The 13800-nt window shown below is 55.3% G+C and overlaps 1 protein-coding gene across 8 annotated transcripts in view; it reads left to right on the top strand.

The window, feature by feature from the left end:
• Nucleotides 1-11516: 11516 nt before the first annotated feature.
• MVB12B (multivesicular body subunit 12B) overlaps nucleotides 11517-13800 on the top strand; it is a 70852-nt gene continuing 68568 nt past the window's right edge. For 6 of the 8 annotated variants that reach the window (XM_072882808.1, XM_072882809.1, XM_072882810.1 and 3 more), the window contains exon 1: nucleotides 11517-11695. In XM_072882808.1, coding sequence (XP_072738909.1) covers nucleotides 11532-11695 — 164 coding nt within the window. In that variant the 5' untranslated portion in view covers nucleotides 11517-11531. Of the gene's footprint in view, nucleotides 11696-11879; nucleotides 12121-13800 lie in introns of those variants that run through there. The other 2 variants (XM_072882811.1, XM_072882814.1) reach the window with 2 other exon arrangements.

Here is a 13800-nt window from a genome sequence, read left to right as displayed (position 1 = left end):
CAGCTCTATACATTTTGGGGGTGGAGGTCTACCCAGGGAAAGCACTGCCGCTCCGTGCACTGCTGACCCAGCTTGTGCAGCTCCAGACCGGGAGGTGACTGCAGGTGGTGTTCGAGAAGCTGGTTCAGAAAGCAGGCGGAGGGCAGGGTCCCGGCACAGGTTCCCTCACACTGATCCTCCTGGGACAGACGCTCTTCTCCTCCCACGATGGAGCTGAATTTAACTCCCGCAAAAGGACAGTTCTGCTGCGCTGCTCCGAAAGCTTGCCTTGGCCAGGGACCCTGCCAGGCTGGGCCAGGAGTGCCTGCCTTCTCCGGGGTTTTGCATTCCCCACAAGCAGGAGAGGCTCATCCCTGACATTGCTGGATCCATTACTCAGGATTAATGCCCATTTGCTTGTTGCACCTTCTGTTGCAGAAATAATGCTGCAGCTTTGACTTGCTTCCAGCAGGGCAATGGAGAAAGCAGAGTTAATATCGTGTCAGAGCGGAGAGAAGAGAGGAGCGTTTTTTCTTGGAAGCAGTAATGTATGCAAGGAGCTTGTGTCACCTAAAGCCCATTCAACACCGTGTGTCGCCTTCCTTGCTATTGCGTGTGAATTTAATAAAGTGGCTGTGACTCATTCGCTCTCGGTAGTGGAGCTGACATAAGTAAATACGCAGGCTGTAACCTCGCTGGAGATTTTATACCATCTGTATTTACAACATGAATATTTCAGCAAATTTGACATTTTGGAGACTTCTGTCTTCCAGGTTTAGTGACGACAAGTATCTGGGTCAGGAGTGCTGCAGGTTCACAAGCAGCATCCTGTCAATAATTTAATGCTCCAAGTGCTAAGCAGCGCTAGCAGGATGCACGCCGGCACTGCAGGGTTTGTTGGCTCATTGAGCCGACACAGCTCTGAAGCAACATAAAAACAGTTTTTGATCTCTTGCTGCTGGCCTCTGCCTGAAAAGCATAAAGCAGGAGGCAACCCTGAGGCAGCTATTCTGCTAATGTCACCGTAATATGGATGCTGGTTTACTGTCACTTTTAAGATGAAAACAGCAATACATGGGGCGGGACAGGACGAGGCATTTCTCAGCCCTTCCTCCTGCTGTCCAGGTATGCGAGCTGCCTGCTGCCCAGGGAGGGAGGAGGGCAGCCCGTCCAGCGCTGGGACATGCTGTACGGCCGTGTCCCCTGTGAAATCCCCGGGGGCCGTGCTCAGGCAGCCCCCGCCGCAGCACGGGACGGTGGCGCGGGCTTGCAGCCACACCAGCCCTCTCCTCCAGCGGCTGCCCAGACCTGAGCCAGCGCCACCGGAGCACGGTGGCATTCCCGTCTGCCGGGGCGCCCGGGGGACTTCGCCAGGTTTTGTCTCCGATTAGTTTAGGTGCTTTTTGCGGACACAGGGTCAGAGTCTCCAGTCACCGTGTCACTGGAGAGGGCGGGCAGGGTGCCCTGAGCATGGCTCTAACTGGGGTTCCTTCGCTGGGCTGTCACAGCAACACCCAACGGCCTCCGTCCCGCTGAGAACTGGCACAGGCCGTCACACCTGTGGGAGATGGCAGCATTTCCCGGGAAGCTCCACCCAGAGCCTAGGGCACTAATTGCCCTCGTGGCCCTGACGACCCCCATCTGGGCCCACCACCCGTGGGCCCAGGAGCCCATTTAAGCTCAGCTCTGGGCCCTCAGCCCCTGTCTGAGCTATGCTGTAGGAGGCTCGGGCCCATGCCCGCAGACCCTGTGGATCCAGCCCGACTTGCAGGCTGCCTTCCTGCCTTGGCTTTGGTCCTGCCTTGTTCCTGTGGACCCGCCCGGCGGCCACCGGACCGGACCGGGCCTGACCCGTGGGTTGGCTTCCCAGCCTGGCCTCAGACCTGCCTCCTCCCACGGACTCGCCGGGCGGTCTGGACGGGGGGGCTGACCCTGGCCGTGCCCGGCCCTGCGCGCCCCACGGCGGTACCGTGAGGGGCTCCCGGGGGCGGGGGCCCTGCCGCGCTGCCTCAGCAGAGCCCCAGCACCTCCACGCGTGCACGTGCTCGCACACGAGCGCGCGAGCTTGCACAAGCGCTGCTGCAGCTGGGAGCTCGGCCGCCGGCCCCCGGGGCGGGGGACCCGGGACCCGCTCCCGGCCCCCGGGGAGGGGGACCCGCGCCCCGCCGGCCCAGCCCCGGGCAGACGCTCGCTGGGGCCGGCTGCGGGCGCGGGGCCGGCGCGGCGCTGGGGCCGGCGCAGCGGTTCCTCCCCTCCGCGGAGGGCAGGGCGGCACCGACAGGAGAAACAGAGCAGCCAAGCGCGGAAATACGAGGCCGGTCACTGTAATAAATCCCCCTCTACCCAAGGGAGAGAGGGAGCAGAGCGTCATGCAGCAGCATCTTTCACAGAAAAAAAGAAACTCTGCGAGCAGTCCTTCCTGCTAAACTCAGGTGAGTTGTTTTCTCTCTCTTATAAAACACTGCTCTTAAAATATTTACAATGAAAAAACGCCCCACTTTCCATATGAAAGCTACGCTTGGCACAAGCATCCTCTCTGCTAGAAAGGAGCTGGAAGAGCCCTTCTCTTTCTAATGTCAGCTCATTATCACCTTGTTGAGGCACATTATACACCCTGAAAGCAAAGCCACTCTGGCTCTCTGTTGAAGCTCCCTTTGGTTAGCAAGAAGTTGATGATTTCGGCAGCAGAGGAGCGGGTCCTGCTTCAGAGTTGTCTGCGCTCTCAGGATGTGCTTTGAGCGAACCGCAGGCCTGTAACTGTGGAACAAAAACCTTAAAACTTATGTAGGAGTAAACTCAAAGCTGTAAAGAAAATAAAATAGGATGTCAAATTATGTATTCAAAGAATGGCTTCTCATTAGTGATGCTGGGTGATCTGTAGATTCTCCCATCACACGATACCCATCCTCTTGTACTTCCCAGCGATGCAGAAATCTTTCTGAGGGAACTGGCTGATGCGCTTCATTTTGGTTTTATCTCCTTCCTTGTAAGGATTGTTAAGTGTGTTTTCCTGAAGGGATCCTACAGACGTGATGTTTCAAGTATCGGTAAAGCTGGGAGGACATTAAGCAGGTGCTGAGCGTGCAGCCTCTTCCCTGCCATTGCTGTAGCTGCCTGCGCAGGGGGCTCTGCCTGCGGTCGCACCACGGTGGGACTCGGAACCGCTCGGCAGAGTCAGGGCTCCTGCTTCAACCGCTGGCCACGGTGGGTTTAGGTTTTTCCATGGAGACCCCCTTTCTGAGCTTGCACCCCCATTTCTGGTGCTGAGCCTCAGCTGCGTAATTTGTCTGGCCAGATCCTGTCCGTACCCGAGGGTGCTGTGATGCCCTTGGGGCAGTGACCTTGTGTTTGGGGACAGCCAGGCGAGGCTGGGGAGGCTCTCGCTGTTCCTGCTGGCTCTTCATTAAGGATATTTGGATTGCAATTTTTCTCGTCTCCCAGTGATACTGTAATTGTCCAGTTACGACCGACTTTGGCATCGTTATCCACACTGAGTCCTGTCAGACGGATGAGAAACTCGCTGGGGTGCTAATATGCACAAGCTGCAGCAGCCAAGGAGCCAGGCAGCAGTGTCTAATGCTGCCAGCTGGCCTGGGAATTGCGACGGAGGGAGCCGACGTGCTCTTGCAGGAGGGGACGGGGCCCTTGGCATTACCTGGTGCTGCTGCGCTCCTGCATGTGCCGCAATGGTGGGGAGCAGGGCAGGGAGGATGGCTTGGGGCTGGAACGGGGGCATTAATGCTCTGGCTGCAGCAGTTTAACCAATATGTGAATTATTTATTTTGGTTTAAGAGGAGTGAAGGGTGCTGGCTGTGGCTCTGCTTTGAGGAGTTTGAAGACCAGAGACATATTTTTGGCGTCCTGCGTGGCAAAATGGAGAAGGGGCTGCACCTAGAAAAAGTCTTGCAAAGGCAGCTGAACTGTGACCAACTTCCCGGTGCCACTGGCCAAATGGTCACCTATTAACTTGTTCCCTGGCAATCCTTTGTGCAAACACCCAGTCATCTGAATGCTGTTTGCTGCCAACGTCTTCCTGGGACAGCAGCTTCACAACCCTGATAGCCACCATCCATGGATTTTCCCTGCACGTATCTGCAGGGAAGGCCTTGGCAAAGCGGTAAGTGGCATGCTGCTCAGTCCGGCTCCCTCTGTCCCGCCGGCAGCAGGCGACAGCACAGGCCTGGGGCAGCGCTGGTGGGACGCACTGTGGGACAGTGCCCACCCTGAGCGAGAAAGCAAGGCAAGCAGTAGCATTTCATCAGAGGAGGTCTGCAAAGAAAACATTATTTCCCCAAATGTGTTCATCACTCAAAATTATTCAAGCAAAGGTTTCCATCTCACTGTGGCTATTATTCATAATCTGAGAATCTGGATGTATGGCTCTCCTTGGTAATTAAGCCACATGGAGTTTTTTCTGCCCTCTGTTTGGGCGGAACAGCAGTTATACCTCAGTCCTGGGGTGTTTCTGCAGAACAAACGGGGCCGGTCCTGGCTGCAGGGCCTCGAAGCAGGGCTCATGGATCCAGATTTCAGCCTTGTGCCATTAAATGGTGCCAGCTCCCCATGCACCTCTGGCCACCAGCTCTCTGCAACCTGGGCAGGTCACAGGATGCTTTGGGCCCTGGTTCCCCTGTTGTGGGAAGGGGCTGGTGAAAGCCCCTCCTCCTGGACCATCTCTTCAGATGAGGAATGCCTCGAATGTCTTTGCGGGGGGGTAAGGCTGAACGCCTGCCCTGGCTGGAGCCGTCACTGGGTGCTATATAAATCACAATTATCGCTAGCAGTGCTGTTGTATATTGGTGTTCTGTATATCATAACTGAAATGGGGACTATAATACAAGTGTGAGGGCTTACCTGTACAGCATCAGTGCTATTTAGTAACAACTATGGGATAGAAAGTAAACAGGAAATAAATCAAGAAATAGTGCCTTTTCCACATCACTTTCTGTTCCAGAGTGGATCTCTGAAACAACGGTTCAGAGCAATTTTCTGCAAAGGCTATTTTGGTAACTTTCCAGGCATTGTTCACTCATGTCCCGTGAGTGTGATGCTCCAGGTAGTGAATACACTTGCAGACAGTATTTTCCTAAGCACGTGTGTGGCAGGAACGGAGGAGTCGGCTGCCAGCCAGAGCTGGTTCCTGTGCAAGGTCCTGGAAACACACTTGCAGGGGCCAGCAGGACACTGACCTATGCCAGCGGGTGAGTGCCTCCCCTGCCTCCACAGCAAATGTGTTTTGGGGTGTCTGGTGATCCCCTGATAGGCAGAGGAGCCAAAGCTGGCTGCCCGGCAGCCCAGGACCCTGCTCGCCTCTGCCTGATGCCCACCAGGCTCTGAACGCACCCACCTGTGGCGAGGGTGCAGGCACCATCCAAGTGTGCCCAGCCCCATGGCTGTGTGTCCCACGGCCGTGCGCGTCCCCTGGCAGGGACTTGCCCTCCCTGCAGGAGCCTGCCGAAGCAGGGACACGGCAGTGGCTTAGCCGTTCCTGTTGGGGCTGTCTGACTGCAACAAGCAGACACGCAGGCTTGTTCCTTTGGGGCTGCCATTGAGTCACTGACCCTGCAGCCGTTCCTCTAATTCAGGAGCTGGTTAAGCACGTGCTTGAGACCGAACACTTGTTTTTAGTGCTTTGCTGACCTGGGGCTAAGTGAGGAGCTGATAACACTAAATACAGCATTTTCCTTTTGCATGCAGGCTCCCACGTGAGCTGCAGCATCTCCTCTGGACTCGGTGATAGCCGCGCCAGGAGCCGCAACAGAAGCACGAGGGACTGAGCACCGGAGCGAGCCGCCTGCTACTTCCATTCTGCTGGAGGTCCACCCACCCTCGAGGTCCAAGGTGGTGCTCCCGCTCCCGGTGCGCCTTGTCCACGAGGTAGGACAGAAGTCGGAACAGAAACACTGATGAGGATGCATCCCTCGGCGAGCAGGGCTGTTCGTTCCCCGTGCTCATGTCCCGGCCGGATGAGCCCTCTCTGGAGCAGGCTGGCTCCCAGCCTTCCCCGGGCAGGGGTCTGCCCGAGCGTGCTCAGCACCTGGCAGGGGGGACCCTGCCCCAGCACCCACCTGGTCCCGGTCCCCAGGGCCAGCCTGGGCTCCTCGCCCCCGGGGTGCAGCCAGTACCAGCATCGCCCTCGGTGGCGGGAGGGGGACAGGCGGCACCTGCCTGCGCGGGGGCTCGGGGAGCAGCGCGAGGGCCTCAACACAGGGTTTGCCACTGTTGGGGAAATTTATGAACAATTCATAAATGTGTTTTACAGACAGCTGTTAGTATGTGCTGAGCAATACTCATTCTGTCAAGGAAAACTAGTTACAGGGTTATAGCCAGGCCACTTAAATATTATGATCCATAATATATAAATAGTGGGCCGAGCGCTGCTGCTGCTTTGTGCTGTTAAAGCGCCCTGTGCATGCTGCAATCCTGCACTGGCTGAAGGTGTCTGCAAGCCATATACTCCCAGGGACACTTGGCACTTCTAAGAATCACTTTCCATGCCCTCCTGGGGTCACACAGCACACTCACTAATCAAACTGCAGGCCACCAGGCTGCTGCAGCTGTGGTCGGAGGGGAAGGTGAGGCTGGCGGCTGAGAGAGGCTTGCTGTGGGGTGGGCAGCAGACCTAGGAGCTGTGCCACCAGCCGTGGGCATAGGCCCCGGGCTGCCACCTGGGACTTGCATGCATTGCATCTTTAGTTTTAAAGATGTGGTGATGCTGTGTGCCATTTCACTCTTCAGCTTAAATTCAGAAATGATGTCTTTTAACCTTGGTTGAAGCCGCATGCTTCCTTGGTGTTGTGGACAGAACTGAACCGAAAGGGACAGAAGAAAGTGTCAGTGCAGATGGTGCAGGGAACCAAAAGCACAGCTCAGAGGGAGGGCTGCTGGACTTTCAGCAAAGTATCTGCCTGGCCGTGGCGTGCCTGGTCCAGCCCGTGAGCAGCTCTCCTGGGGCTGCAGCCTGGCCTGCCAGTGGTGACACACACTGAGGTGCATCAAACAAACAGCCAAAACCGAGAAGGGCTGCAGTAGTAAAGCAGTGAGCTATTTTCCCTGCAGGAAATATTACACAGCCTTGTTGAACAAGAACAAAAGATTAAACTCGAAGTAAAATGAAATGCAAAAATGCTGTGAGACCTGGTGGGTAGTCTGGGGGTTTCTGACTACAGTGAGCTCCTGAAATATCCCTGCATCTCTTCTCAGGATCATGTTGCTACCTGAAATGCTTCAGGATCTCTTTATTAAAAAGCAACCCCCATGCGTGCCAGGAGAAAGCAGGTGCCTACTGCAGAGTTTGCAGGTCTTTAAAAACCTTTGGAGTGGCTTGTTTGCTTTAGGTGAGAACTTGCCAGTATTGTAAAAGCGGGGGTTTAGCTCTACTGTTGTCGATGATCTGCTAGAGCAGGGCCGTGTCCCAGGCTCTGGATATTGCTGAGGACAGAAGGATGAAGGTTCAGTAACTCTCGGGGTTTCTGGCAAACCCTGTCTGGGTATTGTTAGAGACAAAACCGCCCAGAGCCCTCTCAGGGCAGACTTGGTCCGCAGCTGCACACTTCCCTCATTCTCCCTGTGGGCTGCCCTCCTCCAAGATGTGTTGGTGACTGGGGCTGGATGTGTGTGGACCGCGTGCAGAGGTGCCTGAATTGAAATGTGCACAGGAGGTACAAGGGACCTTTTCATTCCTTTTGGAATAATCAAGATTTAAAATAGAGATATAGAAGGGAAGTGGCGGCTGCAAAGAGCCATATTGGTGTGCTAAGAGGCAGCAGGTTAAATCTACCTCCAAGAAACCTTAAAACCAGGCAGCAGCTGAGCCTCAACCTGCAGCCATTCCAGCATGAAACTAAACTCTGGGCTGATTTTTCTCTAAAGGCAGGCATGGAAAAAATGGCACATGCAGCAGTATTTCACTGCTACACTAAATGTGGCTACAGAGAGATGAATTCCTGCAACATAAAGGATTTTAAACAAACAAGGGCTCGAGCTTACAGTCAGGATGAGGACCCAGGATCCTTCACAGTTCGTCATAGTGTTTCCCCCTGCAAACTGGGATCTTTTTTGATGGTGAAGCCTGACTGGCGCTTGCCAGGAATTTCTGCTCCCCCTTGGGAGTGAGGGACCGTGAGTGGACCATGCATGTGGGGCAGAGCTGGGCCAGCGCCCCCTGCACCAGCCAGCAGTGCTGGACATCCCCAGCCTGGCACCAGCACACCCTTCCAGCAAAGCCGTGCTGCTGCGGTCGAATAGAGAGGGGTAACACAAACGGAGCAAGCTGGGCACCGCTAACAAACCCGGCTAGCACGCACATTTTGTTGGAACAACGTTCTGGAGGATGCAAATTTTGGCATTCATCCACTCAAGGATGAGTGAGCCGTGTCTGTTCAGCCACAAATCCAGCATCATAGCCAAGAGTGACTTAAATTCCTCCTATTCAGTGTCCTGAAAACAAGGCACTGGTACAAACTGGACAGCATGTACGTGACTGCAGAACTCGTGAGAAAAGACATGCTCTGAATAAACAGAAGTAAATAAATGCATTTTGAAAAAGATTTATGTAAAATATTCAGAGGAAAACATTATACTTGCAAATACTTATGCTTTTGAGTAACTTCACACTGGTAGATTAACCAACTCCAGTATAGTTATTCATGTACCTAATACCAAGCGTGCAAGTATTTGCTGATTCAGAGGCTGTGCTTATGCTCTGTGAAAGAGCACAACGGTGCCTCTCCCCAGCCTCCAAACTCTGCCGAGGTTTACAGGTCTCCATAGGCAGAAGCACCGAGAGCTCGCCTTGAGCTGTGCAGCCTCCCCAGCTGCAGCAGAGGCGTTCGCTCCCTCGGGCAGCTTCTCTGAGGGTAAAACCGAAGCAGCAGCTAAACTGTGCTGGGAAGTGACTGTCTCTTTGGAAAAAATGTTACTGCAGATCATGCCACCGACACATTGGGATATATCTTTGCAGCATATCTTAGGATATTTCGTGGATACTAAGCAGCAATTAGAGTCTTCCTTTGGAATCAATTCATTTCCTACTGCTGTGGTAGCAGGGAGGATCTTATTGAAACTCTAGGATTTTTAATATTATTACACTAAAGACTCTCTCAGTATCAGCATCTCCATGGGGGAGCATTAGCACACTGTAATGTGTAACAACTTCTCCAGTTCAGGAAATCTTGTTGTATTTGTAATAGGGCATTTGGGGCATATATTATGTATGGGACATATTTCTCATTTCCACCAGGCATCATCTTTCCTTCTCTCTAAATTATTCTCCAAATCAAAAAAATGCATTGTATTCCTTATTGCTCAAAATATATATATTTTTAATCTTTGGACCCAGAAGCCACTACCAGCCATCAGGGCTGTATGCGGTAGAAGCCAGAAAGCCTTGGTCGAACAGTGGGAGTAGAGCCATAGTTAAGAATACCCAGTTATTACCATGGTTCAGCAAGCACCAGTCCAACATGCTTTACTGGAGAGAAGCACCAGCCAGGGCAGGAGGAAGGTTTGCTCCCAGTCCAGGGTTGTATCTAGGAGTAAGTGGGACGCCAGGATTCTGCTGTTGCAGAACACTTTGTTTGCTTGACAGACAGGAATACAAAAACACTAACGTGTATGTTGCTTTTCAGACAAGCCTCTCAAACACAAACTAATCAAAGCTCGTAGTGTTTCTCTTGGTAGCAAGTCTGACCACACCAGGATGAAGAGCAAGGAGCTAGAACGACCCTGAGGATCAAACCCAAGAACTCCCCTGGTCCTCAGCTGCACCCAGCTCTGCAGGCACCTCAACAACTGCCGACCACCCACAGCTGGGCCTGTGGGGAGCTCTTGGTCAGCCGAGCTCCTGCCTGCCTCAGTGGGAGCCAGACAGGTGCAAAAATAGCCTGGAGATACCCACAGAAGGAAAGAGAAGGGCTGTTTGCTCATCCGCTCCGGCTCGGTTCAGCCTGGCCAAAGGGAAGTACGTAGACAGAGAGTCCAAATAGGATGGAAGAAGCAAATGGTTATCCAAGGGGGAAAAGAACAGCCTGAACAGAGCTTCTCAAAAGATGACTAAATCTGAGCAAAAAGAAAACAGGAGAGGGGAAAAAATCAGGACTATCTGGGAATTAGTGGTGTAGTTAAAGGCAGGGTATCAGACAAGGAATCGCCCTGTAACAACACAGATGGACCATCCGTTAAATGCGCCACCCCTTCAGATGGTACCTGGTTTTGTCAGGGCAAAAGAGGAGAAGCAGGAGGAAATTTGTGTGACATGATCTGAGTGAGATCTTTCTCCTCTTACAAGTCACAGAGGCCACGTTTCCAGTGCAAAGGAAACCGTGGCTCCAAGCAGGCAGCATGTCACGGAAAATCAGCTCTAGAAAGGACCTGGGAGACCATCTTGCCTGGTTCCTGCCCTGAGGGAACGACTGAGGGATGTCTGATAAGCGCTTTTAGGAGGACTTTCAACTTGACCAGCGATAACAACTCTCCAAGCTGTGCTTCCCTGTCTTTGCTATTGTAAAGTTTTTCACCGTACCTTTGCAGAATCTCTTGCTGCACTTCACACCCATCACTTCTTAGTCTAGCCACAAAGGACGGGAGAACAGGTTACTGCCTTCCTCTTTAATTCACCTACAAATTAACATGTTTTCCTCCCTCCTTTATTTCATTCTTCACCCCAGGATTTTGTCTTTTTCTTTAGATTAGCAGCTCTGACTTTCAGTCTTGCATCAAGGGCCATTGACATCACCCTTACACCAATCCTGCTGCTCTCCAGATTATCGTCGATGACCTTCCTTGAGGTAAGGTGCTCAAAACCAAATGCAGGACAGCTGCAGGATTAGTTCATATGATTGTGGCTACAGGCCATGCTGCTGTTCCAGGTTATGCTGTGATTTGCATCATCTCCTAATTTAATAAGTGTGTTCTCAATTTCATCACTGGCATGTGATAACATTGAGCAGAACCAGACCTCTGCAGACCCTCAGGTCAGGATGTCTTCTGTGCTGCGAGTGGACAGCTAATGGCTTCTTGGTTACCCAACCAGCCTGGCAAACCCTGACCTCTCTGGACCACGTTTGCTTAGTTTGTTTTTCAGGCCATGGTGGAAGAAAACACCAAATATCTTACTGAAGTCAAGGTAGCTCCCAAAGCTGCTTATCCCCTAACCGCAGGTTTTCTTAAGAAGAACCCTAGCTTGGTTTGGCACAATCTGCCCTTCATCAGTCCACTGCAGCTGCTGCCTATCTCCTAGATGGAGTTTGTTTCAGAAGGAAGATAGAGGTTACATGGACCAAATAACGATTATTCAGCTCTTTTTCTACCTGGCACCGCCCGTCTTCCAAAGGCACAAGTACCATAGCTCACGGCTGGGGCAGACCACCGGCCAGGAGCAGCTGTGGAGAAGTTTCCACCCAAGTGGAGGTCAGCAGATGAATCGTTTTCTCCAGGAGGTTTAATTTTTTGGTGCACGGGGCTCGCAGGAGCTGCCCTCCGAGCCCCGACTCCTGGCTGTGCTAGAACCCGAGGCGGGACGTGGCGGCGGGGCAGAGCCCCGCTGCCCGGGGATGCCGCCGAGCCCCGCTCCTCCCTGCCCCGCGGAGCCCCGGGGCGCGCCCGCCGTGGGTGGGGTAGGGGCAGGGCGGCCGAGTGCCGTCCCGGCCTGCGGGGCCGGTTTCGCCTCGGGCCGGGCCCGGGCGGCGGCGGGAGGCACCGCTGCGCGGCCGCCACGGTGAGTGCCCCGCGGGCCGGGGCGGCCCCAAGGGGTCGGAGCGGCCGGGGTCGCGGCGCCGCCGGGGCGGGCTCTGGGCCCTGCGCGCCGCGGTGCGGCTGCGGGTGGGCGCGGAGCGGCGGGGGCCTGCGCGGCGGCGGCGGGGGGAGCCCGAGCTGCGCCGAGCTGCGCCGCTGCGGCCCCGGCCCCGCCGCTCCCCGGGGCCCGGCACGGCGCGCTCCGCCGGGTGAGGCTAGGCGCGGGGCCGGGCCGCGGCCTGCCCGCCGCTCCCCGCCCCGCTCCGCCCGGGCCCGCAGGCCGCTCCCCCGCCGCCGCTGCTCCTCCCGCCGGGCCGGGCCGCGCCGCGCCGGCCCCGCCGGGCGATGAGGAGCTGCTTCTGCCTGCGACGGGGGAGCCGCGACCCGCCGCCCGCCGCACGGGCAACAGTTAAGTGTCCCCGGACCCGCCGCGGCCCCGCGGCCCGGCCCGGCGCGGCGCGGCCGCCGCGCTCCCGGGCGGGGGGCCGGGCCCGGCGGGCGCTCGGGGCTCCAGCGGGGGCGGCGCGTCCGAGAGCGGGGCCCGGCCCGGCCGCTCCTCCCGGGCCCCGCGGGGGCCCGGCGGCGGGGGCGCGCACACGACCGGGGCGCGGCGGCTGCGGGCGAGGCGGGCAGGCCGGGACCCCCCCCCCCCCGGCACTCGGGGCGGCCCCCGGGCCCGGTCTGCCGGCCGGGGCAGAGCCCTCCCGGGCCCCCCGGAGCGGCCGGCTGCCTGCGGTGGAGGGGCCGGCGGGAGCACCCCGGGCTCGGGCGGGGGCCTGCCGGTGCCCTGCGTCGCGGGGAGGCCGCGCCTTCGCAGCGCTGCCGGCCCGGCGTGCGAGTGGCCGGGCTCTGGGCTGGTCCTGAGCTCCCTGTTCTCCTCCAAGTAGGACCGGGGCTCTGCTGGGGCTGGTGGCCGGTTGCAGAACAGTCTCGGTGATCAGCGGTCGGGCAAAGCCCTGGTGACCTTGGCCCGCTCAAGAGTTTACTGCAAATTTTATTAGTGACCGGTTCGAGAAAGTAACAAAAAATTTGTGTTTCGCATGGTCTGTTGCTGCAAGTGTTTACAGCGTGGGCTTACTTGCCTGCCCCTTTTTCTCGCCTGCTCTCAGGTTTCTGTGTATGTGGAGGTGATAACCTGGACTCTGTCTTTGCAGTACTGGCCAGAGCAGTGATACTGTGCTTTATGTGTTTTATGTACTCCCCTCTTGCGTTACCGAGGCTTGTGAGCTTTCACTGTGGTTTCTGGAGAGATTCTCAAAGATCCACCAAGCTTCAGTATTTTCTGTGCTTTCTCTGAGCTGGGGCATTCCCAGCTTGGTCATGGTAAGGCCAGCAGAGGCCTTCAGCTGAAAGGAGGCAGGCTGGCCTTCAGCAGGTGTTCAGCTGGTGAAACTAAAACTTAGGTTTCTCCATCTTGTGTTTTATTTTAACTGAGTGAGAACATGCTAACGTATACCTTAGTGGAGCCTGCGCGTCATGTGGCAGGTTGGCAGTGTTGTTCCTATAATTTTTAGCTGAGATAGCCTTACCCGCTACATTTTCTCAGCATACTGGGACGAAGGCTTAGTTTGAGCTTCTGGAGGTGTGAAATAAAACACACAACACTTCAGTCTTGTAGTGCATGCTGCTCTGACAACATGAATCCCAGGCTCAAGGGTTCCTCTAGTCCCCGGGGACTTGTTCACACACGTGCCAAGATAGAAATAACTGAACTGAATGTCATTTAAATTTTGCTGCCCTGGTGCAAGGTCATCTGTGTATGGAAACCTATTTTGGTTTGAAATAGGACACTCTTCTCAAATGAGCATCCATAGTTAGAAGTGCTGTGAAGCAACACAAGATCTCAGTTTTGCTCATTCCGTGACTTAAGTTCCTGTTTCCATCCAGTTCAGTCACAAACTGTAGAGATTTTGCAGCTGATACGGGGCAGCTGTCTTGAAGATGGGAGCCTGGGTGCAGGGGTGATTCCAGACATACCTTAGTTTGGGGCGAAACATGAAACTGAAATTCTGCCTGCTTGTGATGGAGGCCTCCAGGGCCCTGGCCCCGTGTCCTGCCACGGTCTCCTGTTTTTCTGATTGAAACTAT

This window comes from Ciconia boyciana, chromosome 18, assembly GCF_034638445.1.
Source record: "Ciconia boyciana chromosome 18, ASM3463844v1, whole genome shotgun sequence".
Lineage (NCBI taxonomy): Eukaryota > Metazoa > Chordata > Aves > Ciconiiformes > Ciconiidae > Ciconia > Ciconia boyciana.
The sequence above is the reverse complement of the archived record's forward strand: the minus strand, read 5'-3'. Positions and strand labels throughout refer to the sequence as shown.